This window comes from Thunnus albacares, chromosome 9 (genome assembly GCF_914725855.1).
Source record: "Thunnus albacares chromosome 9, fThuAlb1.1, whole genome shotgun sequence".
NCBI classification, from domain to species: domain Eukaryota; kingdom Metazoa; phylum Chordata; class Actinopteri; order Scombriformes; family Scombridae; genus Thunnus; species Thunnus albacares.
The window spans coordinates 25,543-45,078 of NC_058114.1; the positions used below are offsets into that span (position 1 = coordinate 25,543).

The 19,536-nt window shown below is 44.6% G+C and overlaps 2 protein-coding genes and 1 long non-coding RNA gene across 4 annotated transcripts; 1 reads left to right on the forward strand and 2 right to left on the reverse strand.

Annotated features, from left to right (window-relative positions):
- Positions 1-2,032: 2,032 nt before the first annotated feature.
- On the reverse strand, positions 2,033-5,585 carry LOC122989007. The gene has a single exon (XM_044361687.1). The coding sequence runs from the start codon at positions 5,583-5,585 to the stop codon at positions 2,112-2,114; it is 3,474 nt and encodes a 1,157-aa protein (XP_044217622.1). The 3' UTR covers positions 2,033-2,111.
- A 3,699-nt stretch (positions 5,586-9,284) lies between these two features.
- On the reverse strand, positions 9,285-10,198 carry LOC122989652. The gene is made up of 3 exons (XR_006405126.1): positions 10,112-10,198; positions 9,642-9,834; positions 9,285-9,358 (listed from the first exon to the last, which is right to left on the reverse strand). It is a non-coding gene; the product is annotated as an uncharacterized LOC122989652 (long non-coding RNA).
- Positions 10,199-13,743: 3,545 nt separating this feature from the next.
- On the forward strand, positions 13,744-17,346 carry LOC122988308. 2 transcript variants are annotated; one of them, XM_044360518.1, is made up of 3 exons: positions 13,744-14,408; positions 15,570-16,492; positions 16,584-17,346. In XM_044360518.1, exons 1-3 carry the CDS (start codon positions 14,344-14,346, stop codon positions 16,688-16,690), a joined length of 1,095 nt encoding a protein of 364 aa, XP_044216453.1. In that variant the 5' UTR covers positions 13,744-14,343; the 3' UTR covers positions 16,691-17,346. The 2 variants fall into 2 exon arrangements, with proteins under 2 accessions (XP_044216453.1, XP_044216452.1); XM_044360517.1 differs by having other exon boundaries at positions 15,570-16,669.
- The last annotated feature ends 2,190 nt before the right edge of the window (positions 17,347-19,536 follow it).

Here is a 19,536-nt window from a genome sequence, read left to right on the forward strand (position 1 = left end):
AAAATAGTGGACAAAGGAAGTGATGTTTATCTCCTTCTTGCACTGTCTGAAAACTTTACTGCAGTAAAGGATCTGGGTTCTTCTTCCACCTCTGATATAAACACATACATTACATTTGCATACTGGTCTAATGTAGTATACTGAGTTAAGCATTCATGTGTCTTCTGTTCCAAGCTGATCTGTTTAAAAACAGAACACTACAGTGTTCCTTCCTGCTATTAATGAGGTGTAGCATCTTTCTCATGCTACATTGTTGTATTTGTGTTTTATTGGACTTATTTCTATTTCATGCTAATTTATTACTTGTGTTTGATGTGCACATTTCTCTGTGTGGGAGAGTCTCAGCTACATTTGGTTTGGTTTAATGGAAATAAAGCTGAACCTTCAACAATTCAACATCTTCATCAGATCATTTGTAGCTGCATGTCAGAAAGCTGTTAAAATCTGTGACATTTGTGAACTTTACATGGTTTTATAATTTAATTAATGCCATCTAATTTGTATTTGTGCTTGTTACAAATGTCCTGTACTTAATCATTATTCATTTGTATAAAAGAATTTAACAGCTCAGGGTTCATTATAAAAACACAGATTATAGTTTCTGCCCTCTGCTACAAACAAACTCAGAGTATTTTATATTCTGACAAATGTTCTCATAATAACAAGATGCTGCGTTATAAATATGACCTGGTGTTAGTTTGCACATGTGGTTAAATTACATCATGTAGACAGATAAATAGCTGCTAACTGATTGACGTGTGCACCTTCATTTACTCTTTATTCCACAATTCACTAACCAAGACCACTCCTTCTAGAATATGGATTTAATGGTTTATTGGGAGTGTGATGGAAGGCAGGGTGAAAAGGAGGAAGGATAGTTAGAGGGATGGTTGGAGAGGGAAGGTTGGATGGGGGAAGGGAGAGGGTCGGGGGTGTGAGGATGCGGGGGTGAGGGTCGAGGTCGTGGGATGCGGGATGAGGGGGTAGGGGTCGAATGGGATGAGGGTCGAGGGATGGGGAGAAAGAAGAGCAGGCGGGAAAGAGGGGAAGGAGGGAGTGGATAGGAGAGTGATAGATGAAAGGAGGAGATGCGTTGACGTCGGGGAGGTAAGTGGGAACAGGGGTTGAGACTCAGGGTGGGGGTGCTGTCTCGATGATCTGGCATCTGTACGAGGCCCCCTGTTCCTGTGTTTGAGCAGAGAAGAGAGGAAAGTTAGCGGAGGGGTCGGGTGGGAGGGACTTGCAAGCTGAGACGAAGGGAAGAGGAGCGGATATGGTGTGTTTAAATACCCTGTGGTGCGGAAATGAGTTGCGTACAAGGCGTGGTCTTTGGTTCCCGAACTTTGTTTATAAGTCTATAAACTTCATTTCACTAACCAAGACCACTCCTTCTAGAATATGGATTTAATGGTTTATTGGGAGTGTGATGGAAGGCAGGGTGAAAAGGAGGAAGGATAGTTAGAGGGATGGTTGGAGAGGGAAGGTTGGATGGGGGAAGGGAGAGGGTCGGGGGTGTGAGGATGCGGGGGTGAGGGTCGAGGTCGTGGGATGCGGGATGAGGGGGTAGGGGTCGAATGGGATGAGGGTCGAGGGATGGGGAGAAAGAAGAGCAGGCGGGAAAGAGGGGAAGGAGGGAGTGGATAGGAGAGTGATAGATGAAAGGAGGAGATGCGTTGACGTCGGGGAGGTAAGTGGGAACAGGGGTTGAGACTCAGGGTGGGGGTGCTGTCTCGATGATCTGGCATCTGTACGAGGCCCCCAAAGAGACTTCAACCAGAGAAGCGAGAATGGGATTTCTTAACGTTATCCGGGTCGTGATGGATGTGGGTATGAGAGTGGGACGAGGCTGGGCATGGTGCTCCGGAAATCCGGGAAATTGATTCCGCTGAGGTAGGTCTGTATGGTGGAAGACTTGATCTTGAGTTGAGTGTGGGATAATGTGATGAAGCAGGAGAGGGTAAGAATGTCCGGTGAAGGGAATGGGAGTCCGTGGTAGACGTGAAAGGTTTTAAAGGAATTCCAACCGGTGAAGTATGGAGATAGTGTTCAAGGGGTGACGCTGTTGATGATGTTGTCCCGTGAATTGGTGACCAGTTGTTCCAGTTGCGGGTTCAGTTGTAGATTGTGGCTGAAAACGGTGGGACTGGAGTTGGAAGAGGGTTGGAGGCTGGAGCTAGTAGTCTGAATTTCTGAAACATGAAACGGGAGAGTGAATCGGCGATTGCGTTTTTATGGCCTGGAATGTGGAGTGCACGGATGATGAACTGGTGCTGGGCTGAAACCAATGTGAGCTTGCGCACGAACTGCATGATGTCCAGATTGTGTGACCGGCCTTTGTTGAGGATGTCGACGACGGCGCTGTTGTCAGAGTGGATGGCGATGGTCTTTTTGGACCATTCATGCCCCCAAAGAATGGCAGCGATGACAATCGGGTACATTTCCGCGATGGTGGAGGAAGGGGCCAGGGAAGAGAAGTCGGGTGGCCATTCGGCGGAGAACCATCTGCCGCCGTAGTAACCACCGAAGCCGACTGAAGGGGCGGCGTCGGTGTACAGCTGGATGTCATTGGCGTCTGTGACGTGGACGTCGTAAAAGAAGGAGATGCCGTTCCAGGAAGAGAGGAACTGGTGCCACATTTTTAGTTCCATCTTGCACGCGCTGTCTAGCGTGACGTGGTCGTGGATGGATGGGACGGCGGTGGCTATGGAGAGAAGGTGTGACAAGAAAGATCGGCCCTGAGGGATGATGCGGGTGGCGTAGTTGAAATGGCCCAGCAGAGAGAGTAATTGACGTTTGGTGCATGTGTTGGCCATGAGAAAGTTTTGAATGAGTAGAGAAATGCGGTGGAGTTTCTCAGTAGGCAGAGATGCTTGGAGTGTAATGGAGTTGAGGGTGATGCCGAGGAATTCCAAGGATGTGCTTGGGCCTTCTGTTTTCTCTGGAGACAGGGGAACGCCAAGATCAGTGAATGCGGAAATCATTGTGGTGAGACCGTATGATGGGGGCGAAGACGGTGGCGTGACCGTGAGGAAGTCGTCAAGTAGGTGGATGACGTATGGGAGTTTATAATTGTTGGAAAGAATCCAGCAGAGGGCTTCGGACAATGAGTCGAAAATTTTTGGGCTGCTCTTGCAGCCGAAGGTTAGACGCACGGCAAAATAGTATGCGCCCTTCCAGGAGACCCCGAAGAGGTGCCAGTAGTCGGGGTGGATGGGGAGGACTTTGAAGGCGCTTGTGATGTCCGCCTTGGACAACCATGCTCCCTGGCCCGCGAGTCGGATGAGGGAAATGGCGTGGTCTATGGTGGCGTATTGCATGGAAAAGTCCAGGCTGGGAATCAGGCTGTTAATGCTTGGAACAGTGGAACCGTGGGGGGACGAGAGGTCGATGATGAGCCTCTTTTTCCCAGAGTACTTCCTGGTTGCCACTCCGATTGGGCTGACTCTGAAAGACGGGAAAGGGGGGCTGGAGAAAGGGCCAATCATGAAGGCGTCATCAACTTCTTTTTGCAGTAGTCTGTCAACTGTGGTGGGTTCAGACAGGGCTGATTGCAAGTTGTTGCATATGTGAGTGGACTCAGGTATGGCCTGCAGACCCGGATGGAAACCGTAAGTGAAGCCCTGAATGAGGAAGTTGACGAACTGGGTGTCTGGATGGTTTTGTAGGGCGGTGGCTAGGGCGTTGATGTTAACGGGGGTATTGAGATGCTTACACAGCTGTTGCTTTGTCGGGTTGTGTGGGCATGTGGCTCTGGCGTGGGCTCCCCCGCAGAATGAACAAGTGTGGAGGAATTTGCAGCTGGAGGAGCTGCAACTGAGGTCGTTGAAGTTATTGCAGATCATCCGTCCTCCCTGGTAGAGGACAGGTCTCCCTCTCCTGTCCGTGCCTTTGGGGAGGGGGCCGAGGATGGACGGGTGATCTAAGGCAGGTTTGGGGGTGATGGATGGTGGGGGAGCCACCGATGGCAAGTAGTGTGGCGTGGCTGGGCTTTGCTTGTCTGTTACCGAGGCGCGGGGCAGGGGGGCGGAGAGGGTGCATGCTGCGGCGGGATGGGAAGGGGCGCCGCACGTTTCGCAGTGCAGAGAAGCGCAAGCTGCGAAAACTTGGCAGTATAGCTCATGGTCCAATGTTCCCCAGTACGTGCCCTGGTTGAACTGTTGGAGGCGACCGGCGGCTTGGGAGGCGAAGAGGATATGGTAGGTATAGAAACCGTTGCCGCCGAAACGCAAGGCCAGGTCGAGAATTAATGACAAGTAATCATCGAGCTCGGACCTGCGGTCGGGGGAGGCTGAACAAATTATGTCTCTATACAATGAGAATGCAAAAGCGAACTCGGCGACTGTGAGGTCCTTGGAGCGAGCAGGAAGTGGCTGTTTAAGTTCCGAGGGGCCGAATAAGGTGAGCAGTTCCCTGGGGATGTGAGGATTGATTGATGTAGGGTGAATGAGTTGAGCGAGATCAATGTAATTACCGGTTAGGATCTGCTGCCTGAGGGTGGGAGACACGGGGGAGGGCCGGGCGGATGCTAGGGGGCGCACTGGTGGCTGGGCGGTGGCCAGGGTGTAGCTGCTGGATGGAGGTGTGGGAGCCAGGAAAAGGCCGAGGCTGGCCGTGTGTAAGGCCGTAGGATAAGGAGGTGCAGGTGCTGTGGTACAGGTAATGCTAGAGTGCGGGTCGTGGGGAGCCGGGGGGTAGGGGAGGAGACAGGGAGGGTGAAAAGAAGGAAGAGGAGGAACAGGTTGGGTGTAACTCGTGGAGCTGCTGGGGCCCGCTGTTGTTTGTGCTGTCTGAGCGGCTGCCGTGGTTGGTGCGGGTGGAGGAGCAGCTGGGATGGCCGGGAGGGAAGGAGCAGCAGAGATAGGAGCCGAAGAGGAGGAAGGGATGCTGGGTTGATGGAATGTATATGCGTGGGATGTAAGTGCAGCTGAAGAGAAAGTGGGAGGAGGAAATGGCTGTGGAGCAGAGAGCGCCTGCATGGGGTTAGAAGCGGACTGCACTAGGGAGGCTGAGGTTGCTGAGGAGGAAGGTGTGCGTGTGGCGGAGCGACGTGCCGTGACGTCATGGACGTCGTCGTCGCGCGCGCGACGTCGGGAACCCGGAAGATCGTGGGAAGATGGACGGGAGAGAGTGCTGTCCTTCAGGGAGTTTGTGTATAATTGAAACAGTCTTGCCTTGTTGTCGGTGCGGTGGAAAGGAATGTTATTTTGGCTGAGGAAATGCTTTAAGCGAGCGACGGTCCACTCGGACATGTTTGGGGCCGAGGAGCGGTCCGTACACCGGAGGCGAGGAGAGCGCTGCGCGCGGTGGCTGCTCCTCTTGGGCGGGCTCCGGGATCTCGAGCGAGGCTGGAGTGAGCGTCGGGAATAAGTAGCTTCCTTCGGACGCCGAGTACGGGACCTTCCCCTGGAGCCGCTGGGGATCAAGGGCTCGACGATACCGTCGTCGACGGAGGATGAGGGCCGAGAGGCCGGGATGAGGGAAACCGAGGAGCGCAGGCGAGGCTGCCGGAAAGATCGGACGCCGGGGGACTCCGGGACTTCGAACGAGTCCTCGTCCGAAGCGTTGAGGAGCAGTTCGAGGTCCATGATGTGAGTAAGAAGTTTTTAGTTTATGCTGGTGTGTCACAGGGTGCTTGCAAGCTGAGACGAAGGGAAGAGGAGCGGATATGGTGTGTTTAAATACCCTGTGGTGCGGAAATGAGTTGCGTACAAGGCGTGGTCTTTGGTTCCCGAACTTTGTTTATAAGTCTATAAACTTCATTCAGAGAAAAGCCTTTTTTATTTTGATGCTCCACTCACTGGACAGGAAGTCGTATTCCTGTCAGCTTGATGAGACTTTTCTTCTCTTATCGCTCGCGCCTCCCTCCATTTCAAATGATGTGATGTCACAGCAGAGCAAGCCAATCACAGGTGACCAACGAGTACGTAACAGCATTGAAACTGAATATTTTTTAATAAGCGTACTCAGAGAGCACGTCTATAACAACAATTTAAATCTTTATGTGATGCAGAACTGAACATTTCTGTGAAAATGAATGTTTGAACCACAGAGAAACATTCACACATATAACAGGTTTTTATCACAGTTAAAGTGAATTTAAATAAACAGAAACTGAACAAAGCTCAGAACTCAAAGCTGACATGTTGGACTGAAACCTTTCAGTGTTTGAGTCCATAAAATCAAACCTGAAACAAACTGAAAGTCCAAACAGCAGCGAGATGAAGAACAGACAGAAGACGTGATACAGTTTCCTTCTGCTTAATTATTATTTATGTGTTCTGATATTTATGTATCTGTCTCATAAAGACATGAAATAATTAAAACGATGAGACTCGAGTCCTGACGTCGTTCTCACTTCAGGCTCAATCTGACATTTTTTATTTTAGGTCTGACATTTAGTTTCAGTGTTTACAGTCTGTGACCTTTGACCTCTGACCTCTGACTAACATCCACAAAAAACTGTTTTGTAACCACAAACTGAGAAAATATTTTCTGTAGAAACTGTCAGAAGTTTCACTAGAACTGTACCTCTATAGTAGTATCTCCATGTGATGCTACTTTCTACATTTCAGAGGGAAATATTGTACTTTCTACTCCCCTACATTTATTTGACAGCTTTAGTTACTTTTCAGATGAAGATTTGACACAATGGATAATATAACAAGCTTTTAAAATACAACACATTGTTAAAGATGAAACCAGTGGTTTCCAACCTTTTTGTCTTTTGACGTCTTACAAAAAGCAGTGTGTAGTCGGGGTCACATTTCACATGTCTATGAGTTGTTAACAGCTCCACCAAATAGTGATTTTTCCCTCTAAACTTCTCACATGCTTTCATTTCAATAAATGTTCAAATGATCCAATATTTCAGCAAAAATCAAAGATTAGAGAAAAAGTCCAAAAACTGAAAACAGATTTGTGTATCAGAACTTTGTTTTTTCTTCTTTCCTCTCCCATTAATCATCTCACCACCCCTCAGATTTATCTGCTGACCCTTTGGAGGGGCCCGACCCCTAGGTTGGGAACCACTGGACAGATTTACACGTGTTTGTGTGTGTAGGAGTGTGTGTGTGGGAGTGTGTGTGTGTGTGTGTGTGTGTGTGTGTGTGTGTTTAGGAGTGTGTGTGTGGATGGAAGCAGATCTCAGCTATCGTGAGGAAAAGTGCTGCTTGCTTTTATTTCCAGAGAGACGTGGGGTGCGTCTTTATTCGCCGACCGCCGTCTGACTTCAACAAATAAAATACAACCCACTGTCTCACACGTGACGTTGAGCGAACACAAAGTGCTCCAAGCAGCTGGATGAACACTGATGAGTTTAGCGTGGTAAACACAACCAAACAAGCAGTAAACAACAGTAACTACAACAACAACTCATCTCTGTGCAGCCTCTCGTGTGGCTTTAGGAAGCCAGCAGGGTGTGTTTCAGTCTGTCTTTCGGGTCCGGCTCGGTCCCTCTGGTCCCTCTGGTTCCTCGGGTTCCTCGGGTTCCTCTCACTCTGTTGGCGGGTTCATGCCAGCTGATCCTCGGTGGAGTTGCAGGAAAACAGTGCAGTCGATTCACTTAAAGGCAAGTGAGGCATATAGGTTATCCTTCATCCTTCTTCTGCGTTGGGTTGCACAGCGGTTTTCTTCAGATCTGCTAATGTGATCTACTCGTCCAGCAAGGTTGAGATTGTGCCGCCTGGTTGCAGTTAAGTACGTACGGGAGTTACTTCCTTTCATTAGCTGTGCGAACAACTGGAAGCACAGTTTGGGAGCGTCGCCAGTGTTTATACTCTGTGACATCACGGCTGGGAGGGAAATCCCCATGTGTTTCCTGCTGGTCTCGTCCAACTGGAGCCGAGAATTTGACTCTGCCTGGTTTCACACTTATGTGTGAGTTGAGCAAAGAATGATGGGAGTTGGAGTCCATTTGGACTCCTTTTATTCGACTTGGTGCCTTTCTTTGCTATCAGACTTTGTGACTGTGTGCAGGCCTCCGTTGTCTCATGCACATGAAGTATGAGGCCCAACATTTACCTTCATTTCCTGGAGAATTAACTTAACCCCCTAACCCTCTAACCCCCTAACCCCAACCCCCTAACCCTCCAACCCCCTAACCCCCAACCCCCTAACCCTCCTGTCAAATTCCAGTCAAAACTGGTTTGCTAATGAAAGAAATCTGACATCAATATCTACATTCAATATAAATGAAGTCACCTGTTCAACATCTTTGGTGCAGTCAGATGCCCAGGCTGCATGGTGAGGATGTGCTTCAGTTGAAACCTTGTGTAGAGAAAAGGATAAAATATCATTAAATAACCAGTAAGGCACAATAAGACTGTAACTGCTGATACGTAGTGAGTTAACACAATTATCTCTACAGGAAAATGATAAGGTCTCAAGTATACTGTATGTAAACATAAAAAAAAACATTTGTTCAGCCTTTCACATAAATCAACAGTCAGTACAGCACTGTGACATACATTTAGACACAAAAGACTGTACTTACTGATACCCTGAGAGCTAACAGTACAATTATATACTGAGGAAACGACAGATGATGATGAAATGGTCATGTAGTGTAATGATGATAGTGAGGTTTTAAAAACTTACCTGATTAATGTTGTCTGAGCAATATTCAAGCATCACAAGTGTCGTCTGGACATGACAGGAGATTCTCTCTCACCCAAAAGCTATATGAACACATACAATAGTGAAATTAAAATAGATTTTTACACACATATAAGTGTTAAGTTAATTGTTCAGTTATAGTTTGTACTATGGCTAAAATTTGTGGAAAGAGATCATTTCAGTGTCTCTACAGCAAAATCCATGTCCTTACTCTTGTAATTTTATTTTCATGGCATTCCATATGAATTGCTATTTTGTTGATGGCACTGTCAATTAAATACAATAAACCACTTCCATACAGCAATGATGAAAAACTGCTATGCATCTAATGTTACATAGAAATACTGATACTACTAAATAGTAAACAGTGCACATATAGAGACCTCAGAGTGTCTATACCTGACCACTGTAGACACACTGAGGACTGTGTATCTGTAACACTTAGCTCTTAAAATACATTTCTCAATAATGTCACTGACAGTGTCCAAATACACCGTCCTCAGAGTGTCTATACCTGACCAGAACATGCACACTGAGGACTGTGTATCTGTAACACTTAGACCTTAAAACATATCTCTCAATAAGTATCAATACCCTCCTGTCAACTTCCAGTCAAAACTGTTTTGCTACTGAAAAAAAATCTGACATCATTATCTACATTCAATAGAAATGAAGTCACCTGTTTAACATCTTTGGTGCAGTCAGATGTCCAGGCTGCATGGTGAGGATGTGCTTCAGTTGAAACCTTGTGTACAGAAAGGGAAAAATATCATTAAATAACCAGTAAGACAATAAGACTGTACCTGTTGATACATAGTGAGTTAACGACACAATTATCTATACAGGAGAATGATAGGAGTAAACTATTACTAGGGAAACTCAAGTTCATGTAAAAATACTTGGTGACTGACCAAAGCTCTATTCATTATTACTCTACACGGTGCACCTGTTTTGTTTATTTTGTGAAATTACAGTAGACTCAAACAGCAACTTGTTAACTCTTTGTGAAAATGAAGTTCTGTCTGTACCTTTAATCTCCATGGCCAGTCTGAATCTCCATAGTTGTAGGTTATCTCTTCCCCTGGCCTGATGTCCTTGATTGCAAATAAACAGAGATGAGGCTTTCTATCCACAGTGATGATCCTCATTCTGCTGTTTGGGCTCACATGATCATCGTTGACGAGTCTCCCTAGAGAGTCGTCCTCTCTGGCTGCATCAATACTGACATTGCAAAAAATTCTGATTACAAAATGTAAAAGTATAATGACAGAAGCACACTATACTGCATGAATAAATAAATCAGCACCACCTCTACTACTATTACTACTACTACTACTATTACTACTACTACTAGTACTACTACTAATATCAAGTTAGTACAAAATGGCAGAGTTTGTTTTTCTGGGTGAAATTAAACTTACAAAAAATACTGTAAATTAAGTATGACAACACATGTACCATAGTTTTTCCCATTGTAGAGAAATTCAAACATGAAAACCTTCAGGGCATCGTGGTACAGTCTTAGCCTGTTTTCATGTTCCTGTTTGATTTCCAATCGATATTCAATAAGAAAGTCTCCCTTCTGAAAGTGCCGGCAACTGAACACTCCTCGACCTAACGAAGAACAGAAGATGTGTCAGAAATATGAAGAGATTAAAGCAATAATTAAAAGTATACCTGTGCTAAAGAATTTTTAACAAATGACAACTCACCTTTAAATGAATTAATATATTTTATATTGAATCCATCCTCGTCCTTGCTCAAGGATGAAAAATATGCTGCCTCTTCTTTAGGTTTAATCTTCACTCTCTGTGGCCTCATTGCTGACATCTCATGCTAAAGATGATGATGACTTCAGTAAAGATATAGAAAAAAATCTGATCAGTTTACCTATCATAGTTTGTTAACAACTTACTGCAGACCTATTTTACAGTTGACTTTCAGTCTTTTAAGTGTCTGTGTAGGAAATGTGCCAAACAAATAGATATGCTATACAAATAAATTTGCCTTGCCTTACTAGTAAGCCATATGTCAGACTCGGGGAAGCAGGAGTGGACCCAAACGCAGAGGCCAGAATGCAGATATGATGAAAAAACTCTCCTTTAATTGTGGATGGTCATGAACAGGCAAACAGAGCAGAACAGAACTAGCAGATGCAACAACACAAAACGATCCAACAAGGACTGAACAGAAAACCAGAACTTAAAGAAACTGAACTAACAAGGAGATGAGGTGCAGGTGGGGAGATGGGTGGAGAACTCAAGAGAGGGGAGTGAACATACAGGGAGCTGATTGGCTGAGGACACACAGGGAGCGGGGCAGGGCTGACGAGGCTAACACAGGGCAGGTGTGGAGGAGTACATGAACACACAAGGGAAACAGAACAAAAACCCAGAAAACAAACTCAATGCCATCTACACTAACTCATCCAAAACCAACCACAAACACAAACCCAAGCACACAACCCAACAAACCAATGACGCAGTCCTCCAAAACCCACCACCCAACCCATACAAGAAAACCCCCATGAACCGAAGGACCAAACAGAAGTGCAAAACCAGGAGACCCCAAAGAACACAACACGAGACCAAAAAACACCCAAAGTCCAGGCAAGATGTGACACCATACTGGTGAACAAGCACATAGTTTTGAACCTAGACTAAATTAAGTCAAGGATCAAAGTGTAAATGCCCTGAAAAGGCAGTTTTTGTGTCAAAGATGTGTGGACAAAAACTTTCCTCTGGTCATGTATTATAATGACTGAGCACTACACAACTACATAACATTACAATCAATACTGTACATACATAGTATACTAGTTCTGTACATACTAGTACAGGTGTCACAAGACAGCTCTCCTAAATGTTTGCAGTATTGTGTAACAAACACTAATAAACTTTACTGAAATGCTTATATTAAACAGGATAATATATATATATACATATATATTTGTGTGTGTGTATTCATGGATTATTGTTATGGATTATTATTACCATGGATTCATAATTCACAAACTAAAGTGTGATAACTTCGCTCATGTCTAGTACTGATAGCACTACCTCATAATGTACAACCTACAACACTACCAGTACACTGAATTAATAACAAAGACATTTCAGCAAACATACAACATACATAAATTTACAGGATAGTCTGCAAACTACATCGCCAGTCGAGTGATTTTCCCCACATCACTTACTTAGTCCAAAGACGACACTGTGATTAGCATAACATTAGGTTAGCATGGTTAGCTTATTGGTCGTCCTGTAATTAATGTCATTACTCCACAATGCACTGACATAACATAATACCAATACTTTCCCGAGAACATATACGCATTCATCTAACACACTACTGAATATGAACTGTTCATATATACGGAATCACACCTGAAAAGGGAGTTTCTCACGAAAGCAGAAGGATCACATTTTCACTTATAATTTCTCTCACTCTATCAACCACGTCCAAGCAAAGCCAACGTTAGCTAAACTAAGCTAAACTAAACTGTCCTCAAACTAAGCTAGCGTTGGCATTAATTTCCCAGAAATTTATATGATCAATTGCTGGATGAAATGGCACTTTCAACTAGCTACGGATATCAAAAAAGTTGCCTTGACTAGTTTCTGGATGCGAAATGTAGTGCTGGGTTTTGAGTCTTACCTCTTCTCCACAGGTGCAGGTGAAAATGTGCTGGTTCAGCAGGATATAACGTAATGTTAACCAGGAAATGATTTGGTGGCTGGCTGAAGAGAGGTCACCTCGTTTAGGGTAACACAGCAGTTTTGACAAAAACCATAATTATGAGGACAGGTGACTGTCAGCCAATCAAAAGCTGTGAACTTTACACGTGTGAATTATTCATTAGTGGGTGCAGTTACATTGACCCACCTACAGAGGCCGCTGTGTCATACACAGATTTTACACAAATTCACATAAATCTGAATTGTGGAGACATTTGCTGAAACTTTGGATTCTGGGTCTCTACACCTATAGAAACAAGTCTACGCTGTCCGAATTATGAGGACCCTGTCCCTGTTCTCACAATTCAAAATGTCCTCACAGTGTGGCGTGTATCCATGCAAAACGTCTCCATAAACCACAAATGCACACACACACACACACTCACACACACACATACACACTCACACACACAAACACATTCACACACACACACACACACACACTCACGCACACACACTCACACACACAAACACATTCACACACACACACACACACACACACACACTCACGCACACACACTCACACACACACAAACACACACTCACACACACACACACACACACACACACACACTCACACACACAGACACACACACACAAACACAGGCCAGACCAAACAGTCCACGACTTACCTTTAAAATACTTACCTACCTCTTATACCTTAATACCTACCTCATCTCTCATGGGTGTCAAGATTTTTCGAAAAGTCATTCCATGGGTGGTACGAATAGACTCCAAATGACCTGAAACGTGCTCCTAAATACTTTCTACGTGCTCGATTTTGGCCTCCACACAGTAAAATTTTCATCCCATTCATTTCCAATGGGGAGGACATTTTGCTCTATAACTCGGGAACCAAAAGTCATAGAGACTCGGGAGTGGGTGGCGTCAGACCTAATTTGGGGGCTCTGAACACGCCAGTCTTGGACCCATGTCTCTACGACCTTCCGTTCCTGAGATACAGCCATTTCAAAAACAGGAAGTGACGTATCTCAGGACCGGAAGCTCGCACGTTAACCCTAACCCTAACCTCCCTATCAAAAGTTATTCACGTTTGTCCCGTTTTGTCCAGCGAGACAAACCTCGTTTTACCCCCATACCTACCGTAACCCCTAACCCCTAACCCCTAACCGTAACCCCTAACCCTAACCCCTAACCCTACCCTAACCCCTAACCCCTAACCCCTAACCCTAACCCCTACCCTAGCCCTAACCCCTACCCTAACCCTAACCCCCAACCCTAACCCCTAACCCCTAACCCTAACCCCTAACCCCTAACCCTAGCCCTAACCCTAACCCCAACCCCAACCCCAACCCCTAACCCTAACCTAACCCCTAACCCCTACCCTAACCCTAACCCCCAACCCTAACCCTAACCCCTAACCCTAGCCCTAACCCCTAACCCTACCCTAACCCTAACCCCTAACAAGAAGAATACAATTATAGTTAGGAGGAGTTGTTCGTGTATCTGTCTGCTTCATGTTTCTGGTCTTCATGAAACTCTCATAGTTGAATCATAAGATCAAATGATCTGGTTCTTTGATTTAAAAAAAAGTCAGAGCAACAATCCTGTTGATATAAACATTTCAGGGTGGAAGTTAACTAAGACTCCCAAGGTGCCTTTCAGCAAGAAACATCCAATCACAGAGTTTAATGTTCTCTTGTTGCACAAAGTGAAATGTTTATCTTCAGCTCACTCTGACCATCTGATCAAACATCCAGCACTTACAATCATCTGAGTAAAGTTTACAAATAAAATAAGTCAGTCAGTACACAGACACACACACACACACACACACACACACACTGCTGATATAAACAGTCTGTGTCAGGTCTTGTCAGGTTAATTAATCCTGACAAGCTGTTCTGTTTAATCCGCCTTCCTCTGTCACACCAACCAATCAGAGCTGCTGATGTCATCCTCTCCCCTCACCCACACGGTGTGTGTGTGTCTTCAGCCTCAGCAGCAGTAGTGTGAGGACAGAGCTCATATGAAGCGTCGCTGTGTCCCTCTGAAAGCCGACCACAACCTGCTGACCCCCGACACACACACACTGTAAGTACACACACACACAAATGCAAACTGTGAGTACGCACACACATATTATTACTACATTTCTCAAAAAACTTAAGTACAAAGTGAAGAGATTGTTATATGTAGCACAACATGCTAGTGAAGCTGTAAACGGGTAGCGTGTTACTATCTTATCACTGTTATTAGTCTTTGGAGCCATTTCAAGGGGAAACTGGCTGAGGAAGTAGAACAAGACGTTCACTAATTGGAAGATCGGCAGTTCAATTTCCCGCATATCAAAGTGTCCTTGGGCAACATAATTAAACTCAAATTGCTCCTGAAGGCTGTTTGTGTGTGAATGAGCATTAGAACTCCTGATTAGCAGGTTGCCACCTTGCATGGCAGCCTCTCCCGTCAGTGTGTGAATGTGTGTGAGAATGGATGAATGTTGGCCTGTAGTGTAAAGCACTTTGAGTGGTCGGAAGACTAGAAAGGTGCCATATAAATACAGCCCATTTACCATTTCTAAACAAACTAATGCGACCAAAGTCTTCGTAATGAAGGAACATGTCATCCAGTGCAGTGGTGTGGCTGATTGATGTGTTTTTAATAGTTTTTGACGATGGAGGTCTAGGGCACAGAGAAATAAGATATATCAGGCTTTGGATACACTCACAATACTTGTTAGTAGATCAATTAATTGTTGCTTTGGATCCAAACATAAAGATAAATAGAGAAAATCACCAGAATGATCCTTTAACAATGAAAACACTGATTCAAAGCAAGACAGAACAACTTAAAACTAAAATCTTTCCTCAACTTTAACCAAACACAGTTTATTTTCCTGAGTTTATTTCTGTTCCTCTGTGAATGTTCTGTGAAACATTATGTGAATGCTTCTGTTTAATGTTAGTTTGTGAATTCAGCTGCTCTTTGTTTTGTTGATTTTTTTGTTGTGGTGATGAGACCGACCGGCAGAGCTTAACAAAAACACTGACGCTTCTTGTGACAGCATGATGTGCTGCTTCATCATGCTTCACCTCGCTCTTTCATGTTACATTACACCCATCACACCTGTTACACTCCATCACACTCCATTACATCTGTCACAGCTTTACCTATGTAGGTACACCCAAAAACATTCTGTTGTACCTTTACATGTGATGCTGCCATGTTGATCCCAGAACTGTTGTATGTTCACAGGTTGGGGGTCAGGTTCCGTCCTGTCATCCAGGTGAGGTCAGAGGCTGTGGCCTCACTGTCAGGACACCTGAGTGACTCATCCAACAGCGAATCAACTGTTGGATCGACAAGACGGCGCTCAGCAGCGTCTCCAACTCGTCGTCTACGATTTGAGGATGAGACAGAGACAGAGGCAGAGTGTCGTTACTTGGAGCGTCAGCGACAGAGGAGACAGGCAGGGAAGCAAGCGCTGGGCGTCCTGGTCTCTAAACCCGACCTGAACCTGTATGTCAATAGCGGGGCGGGGCTCCAGGGGCCGGGGCATATTGTTGATAGACAGCATGGAGGAGGGACTGTGGGGGAGGGTCAGTGTGACTCTTGTGGTACAGTTTTAGAAGGAGGAGTCAACCTGAACCTCCGTCTCCACCCGACCCCACTTGTCCCTGACAATGCAGAGCAGAGCCTGTACTGGCCCCACCTCAACCTGCGGACTGAGCCAATCAAAGAGACATACATCGGCTCAGTCACACTCACTGACAGCAGCAGAGGAGGGGGAGGGGCTCAAGGAGTCCCTAACATGCAGGTGAGGAGGAGGACCAATCAGGTGGAACTAAATGGAAACCAGGCCCTGCACACCACAGAACTACCAATCAACCCCTACGCTGACCCACTGGTCACTCCCACTATTAAGCACACCTCTGTTCTAAGTCTGGCAACCTCCAGACCTTCCTCTTCCTCTCCTCCCCCTGTTACATCAGCAGGGGGGTCGCAAAACACAAGGCTCAATGGCACAACACCAGGCCAGAGTATGAACCAGAACCAGGAGGAGCAGGGGATACCAGCAGCAGCCAAGCCTCACAAAGAGCTCCCATCTGGAGGGGACACGAAGAAGAGCCCCTGTGTGGCTCCAACAATAAAGAACTCCTCCTCCTCAGAGACAGCAGGTCATAATATAATCATACCTCAACTCATACCTCAACTCATACCAGTACCCATACCTATACTCATGCACTTAAATATTTTGTTTTTTTACAGTGGAGAGCCAAACCCCACCCACCTCAGAAAGCAGCAGCGAGGGACATGTAAGACAGCCAATGACAGTACAGCTCCACAGTGACCTCACTGCACTTCCTGAACAGTGAGTTTAAACTCACACTGATGCTGTAACACTACCTGTCCATATGACATACTGCACACACTACATGCGATGGTATGCGTTGCCATGGATACATCGCACAATCATCGGATCACTATGTTTGTACTGAACACACTATCATCCATCAGTCTTTGAGATACCCAATGCATCTTATCCCAAAAATAATCTACTAAAGCTGCTTGTAATTTTGGGAGTAAACCGGTTGGTGGCTCCATACAAGCTGAACGATGCCATAGTGCTGGAGCTACGAGATTATTAATGACTAGAATTCTTCTGCTAAGAGACATCTAGGAGAGCAGCCATTTCCACTTTTTAATCTTCCTGTCATCTTCTCTGTAATGCCCTCCCACTTTCTCTTAAGCATCTCTTCATTGCCAAAAACACCTAAATATTTTCCATCCCAAACACCCCAGTAAAACTGGAAGACCACCAAATCAGTTTCCAAGTGCTAGTGCTTCACTTTTTCTCCAATTTACCTTTGCAGTTGAAATGAGACCAACGTCCACCAAAATTTTGTCAACAATATTCATTTCAGACTGGTTTCTAACCAGGACCATTACATCATCAGCATAAGTAGATAAAATATGGGCTGTATTAAAACCTGGTAAAACCAAACCATCAATACAGGACCTGATTGTTTGTAACAAGGGTTCAATAGATAAAGCATAGAGCATTCCAGACAGAGAGCAGCCCTGTCCGACACCTCGAGAGGGCTACATTTAAAATACTAGTGAAATTTTCAACAGAGCCTGTCTCTGCAGTGAAAGGAGCCAAGACTTTAGGCAACTGCTGGCCAAATGCAGCTTTAGTTGATGGACCAATGTGGCGAGTGGTAAAAACATCTGTGCCAACATTAACTGAACAGGCTAATGATGCTTTATTTAATTTAATAGGAAAATGATCTGACACAGTGGATGTGGCTTCAGAGATAGATCAGAAACAGCTATCCTTTTAGATAAAATCAGATCCAGGGTGTTGCCATTTCAATGAGTCAGCTCATAAACAAACTGAGCAAACCTAAAATATCAACAATGTCAGAAAAGCTTTACTTAGATGATCACCAACATTATTCAGATGAATACTGAAATCACCAAGAATTAGAATCTCATCAGAATGAGTAAAAAGATCTGAGATAATCTCTCAAAATTCTTCTAAAAATTGTGCACAAGGGCCAGGTGGCTGATAGAGTATGACGATGGGGAGTGAACAGAGTCTGTTCATGGCTGAGGGAGATGGACTTAGAATAAAAGTCTCAAATGAGTTGAGCTTAGTGTCAAGTTTGGAGGTTGAATTGAAAATAGACTTGTATATTAAGACAACACCCCCACCATGTTTATTTACCTGAGCTACATGGGCATAAGTATAGTCAGGTGGATAAGCTTCATTTAGGAAAGGAAAACATTTAGTTTAAGCCAGTGATTCTCAACTGGTGGGTCATGACCCAAAAGTGGGTCACAGACCCAATCTGGGTGGGTCGCGGACAGCTGGACAAAAATAAATAAATATTTAATACGCATCTGATGTTGGACTTGTCTTATTTTGAAAAATATATATTTTGACAGACATGTGTCAGAGATGTGCAGCAGTCTCGCGCCATAGCTCAGATCTCAATTTGACCAAAATAATTGTAATTATGATTTTTGCCATAATATCTAATTTTGTGGCCTTATTTATTTTGTGCAGTTTTGATATTTATTTTAGTGTACATGCAGTTGTCATGGTCCTCAGTTTCTTAATGATGTGCTCTGAAATGCACTTGGTACACGTAAATATATGTATTTATGTTAAAAAAAAAAAAAAAAAAGGTGACATACGTGTGTTTTCAAAGGATATTTTTGAAAAATAAATTTGCTTGGTTTGAATTCTATAAAAGTGGGTTGCGACTTAAGGACCATGGGAAAATATGGGTCCCAGAGTGAGACCAGCTGAGAACCCCTGGTTTAAGCCATGTTTCACATAACCAAATCATATCAAAACTATGTTCAAGAATAAGACCGTTAATTAGTAAGGCTTTGGTAGACAGTGATCTGATATTTATAAAACCAAATTTTAGGGTCTTGTTGCAGATATCAGTAGTAGGCAGAACTGTAAAGCTACCACTAGATGAAATATTAATTGGAATAAGACACCTTGTATTATTAGTTGACAATTTTGAAGGCCTTCCCTTGGGGTGGTGTGTGGTCACACTTGATTACATTAGATGTTTGGTTCTGTAGATTATTAGGTGCTTGGTTGCACATTTCACCACCACCAGTGGTAGTGATGAAAATTAGATAATTGTGATTCACAGATTTAGGGAAGGAGAGCTTGTGACCAATACAGTGGTGAAGGGAGACAGTCTCAATGTTATAAACCAAGCTATCAATCTAATATAATAATAATCATATAAATATAAATAAATATACACAAATAAATATAAAACCATAATAATTAATCATCTCTGCTGTGAGAAATTCCCTAGCTGGACACTTTAACTAAATTAGTGGATTTCAGATCCACAGTAGCTTTAAACCTAGCAGGCTCTCTAATCACCTGCAACCTGCTCATTGATAAATCCCTACTGTCAAACTAAACGTAAACACCTGTCTATATTTCTAGACAAAAGAGCGGTACCATTCCCAGTAGGGTGAAGGCCATCCGCCTTCAGCAGGTAAGGGCAGCCCCAGAAAGGCCAGTTATTAATAAACCCAAATCCCTGCTCATTACAGTAACGAGCCGGCCTGCACTTCAATGAGATGAGTCTACTGTACATCTCATCATTACCCCTCACAGGTAAGGGACCAGAGACAATTAATTGATGCCAACACATCCTTCTGGCCAACTCAAGTATCC

Bases quoted from the DNA above. Each gene is read 5' to 3' on its own strand.
- LOC122989007 (XM_044361687.1), bottom strand. From the start codon at position 5,585: ATGGACCTCGAACTGCTCCTCAACGCTTCGGACGAGGACTCGTTCGAA.
- LOC122988308 (XM_044360517.1), top strand. From the start codon at position 14,344: ATGAAGCGTCGCTGTGTCCCTCTGAAAGCCGACCACAACCTGCTGACC. The intron at 14,409-15,569 runs GTAAGTACACAC...GTATGTTCACAG, and splicing joins ACCCCCGACACACACACACT to GTTGGGGGTCAGGTTCCGTC.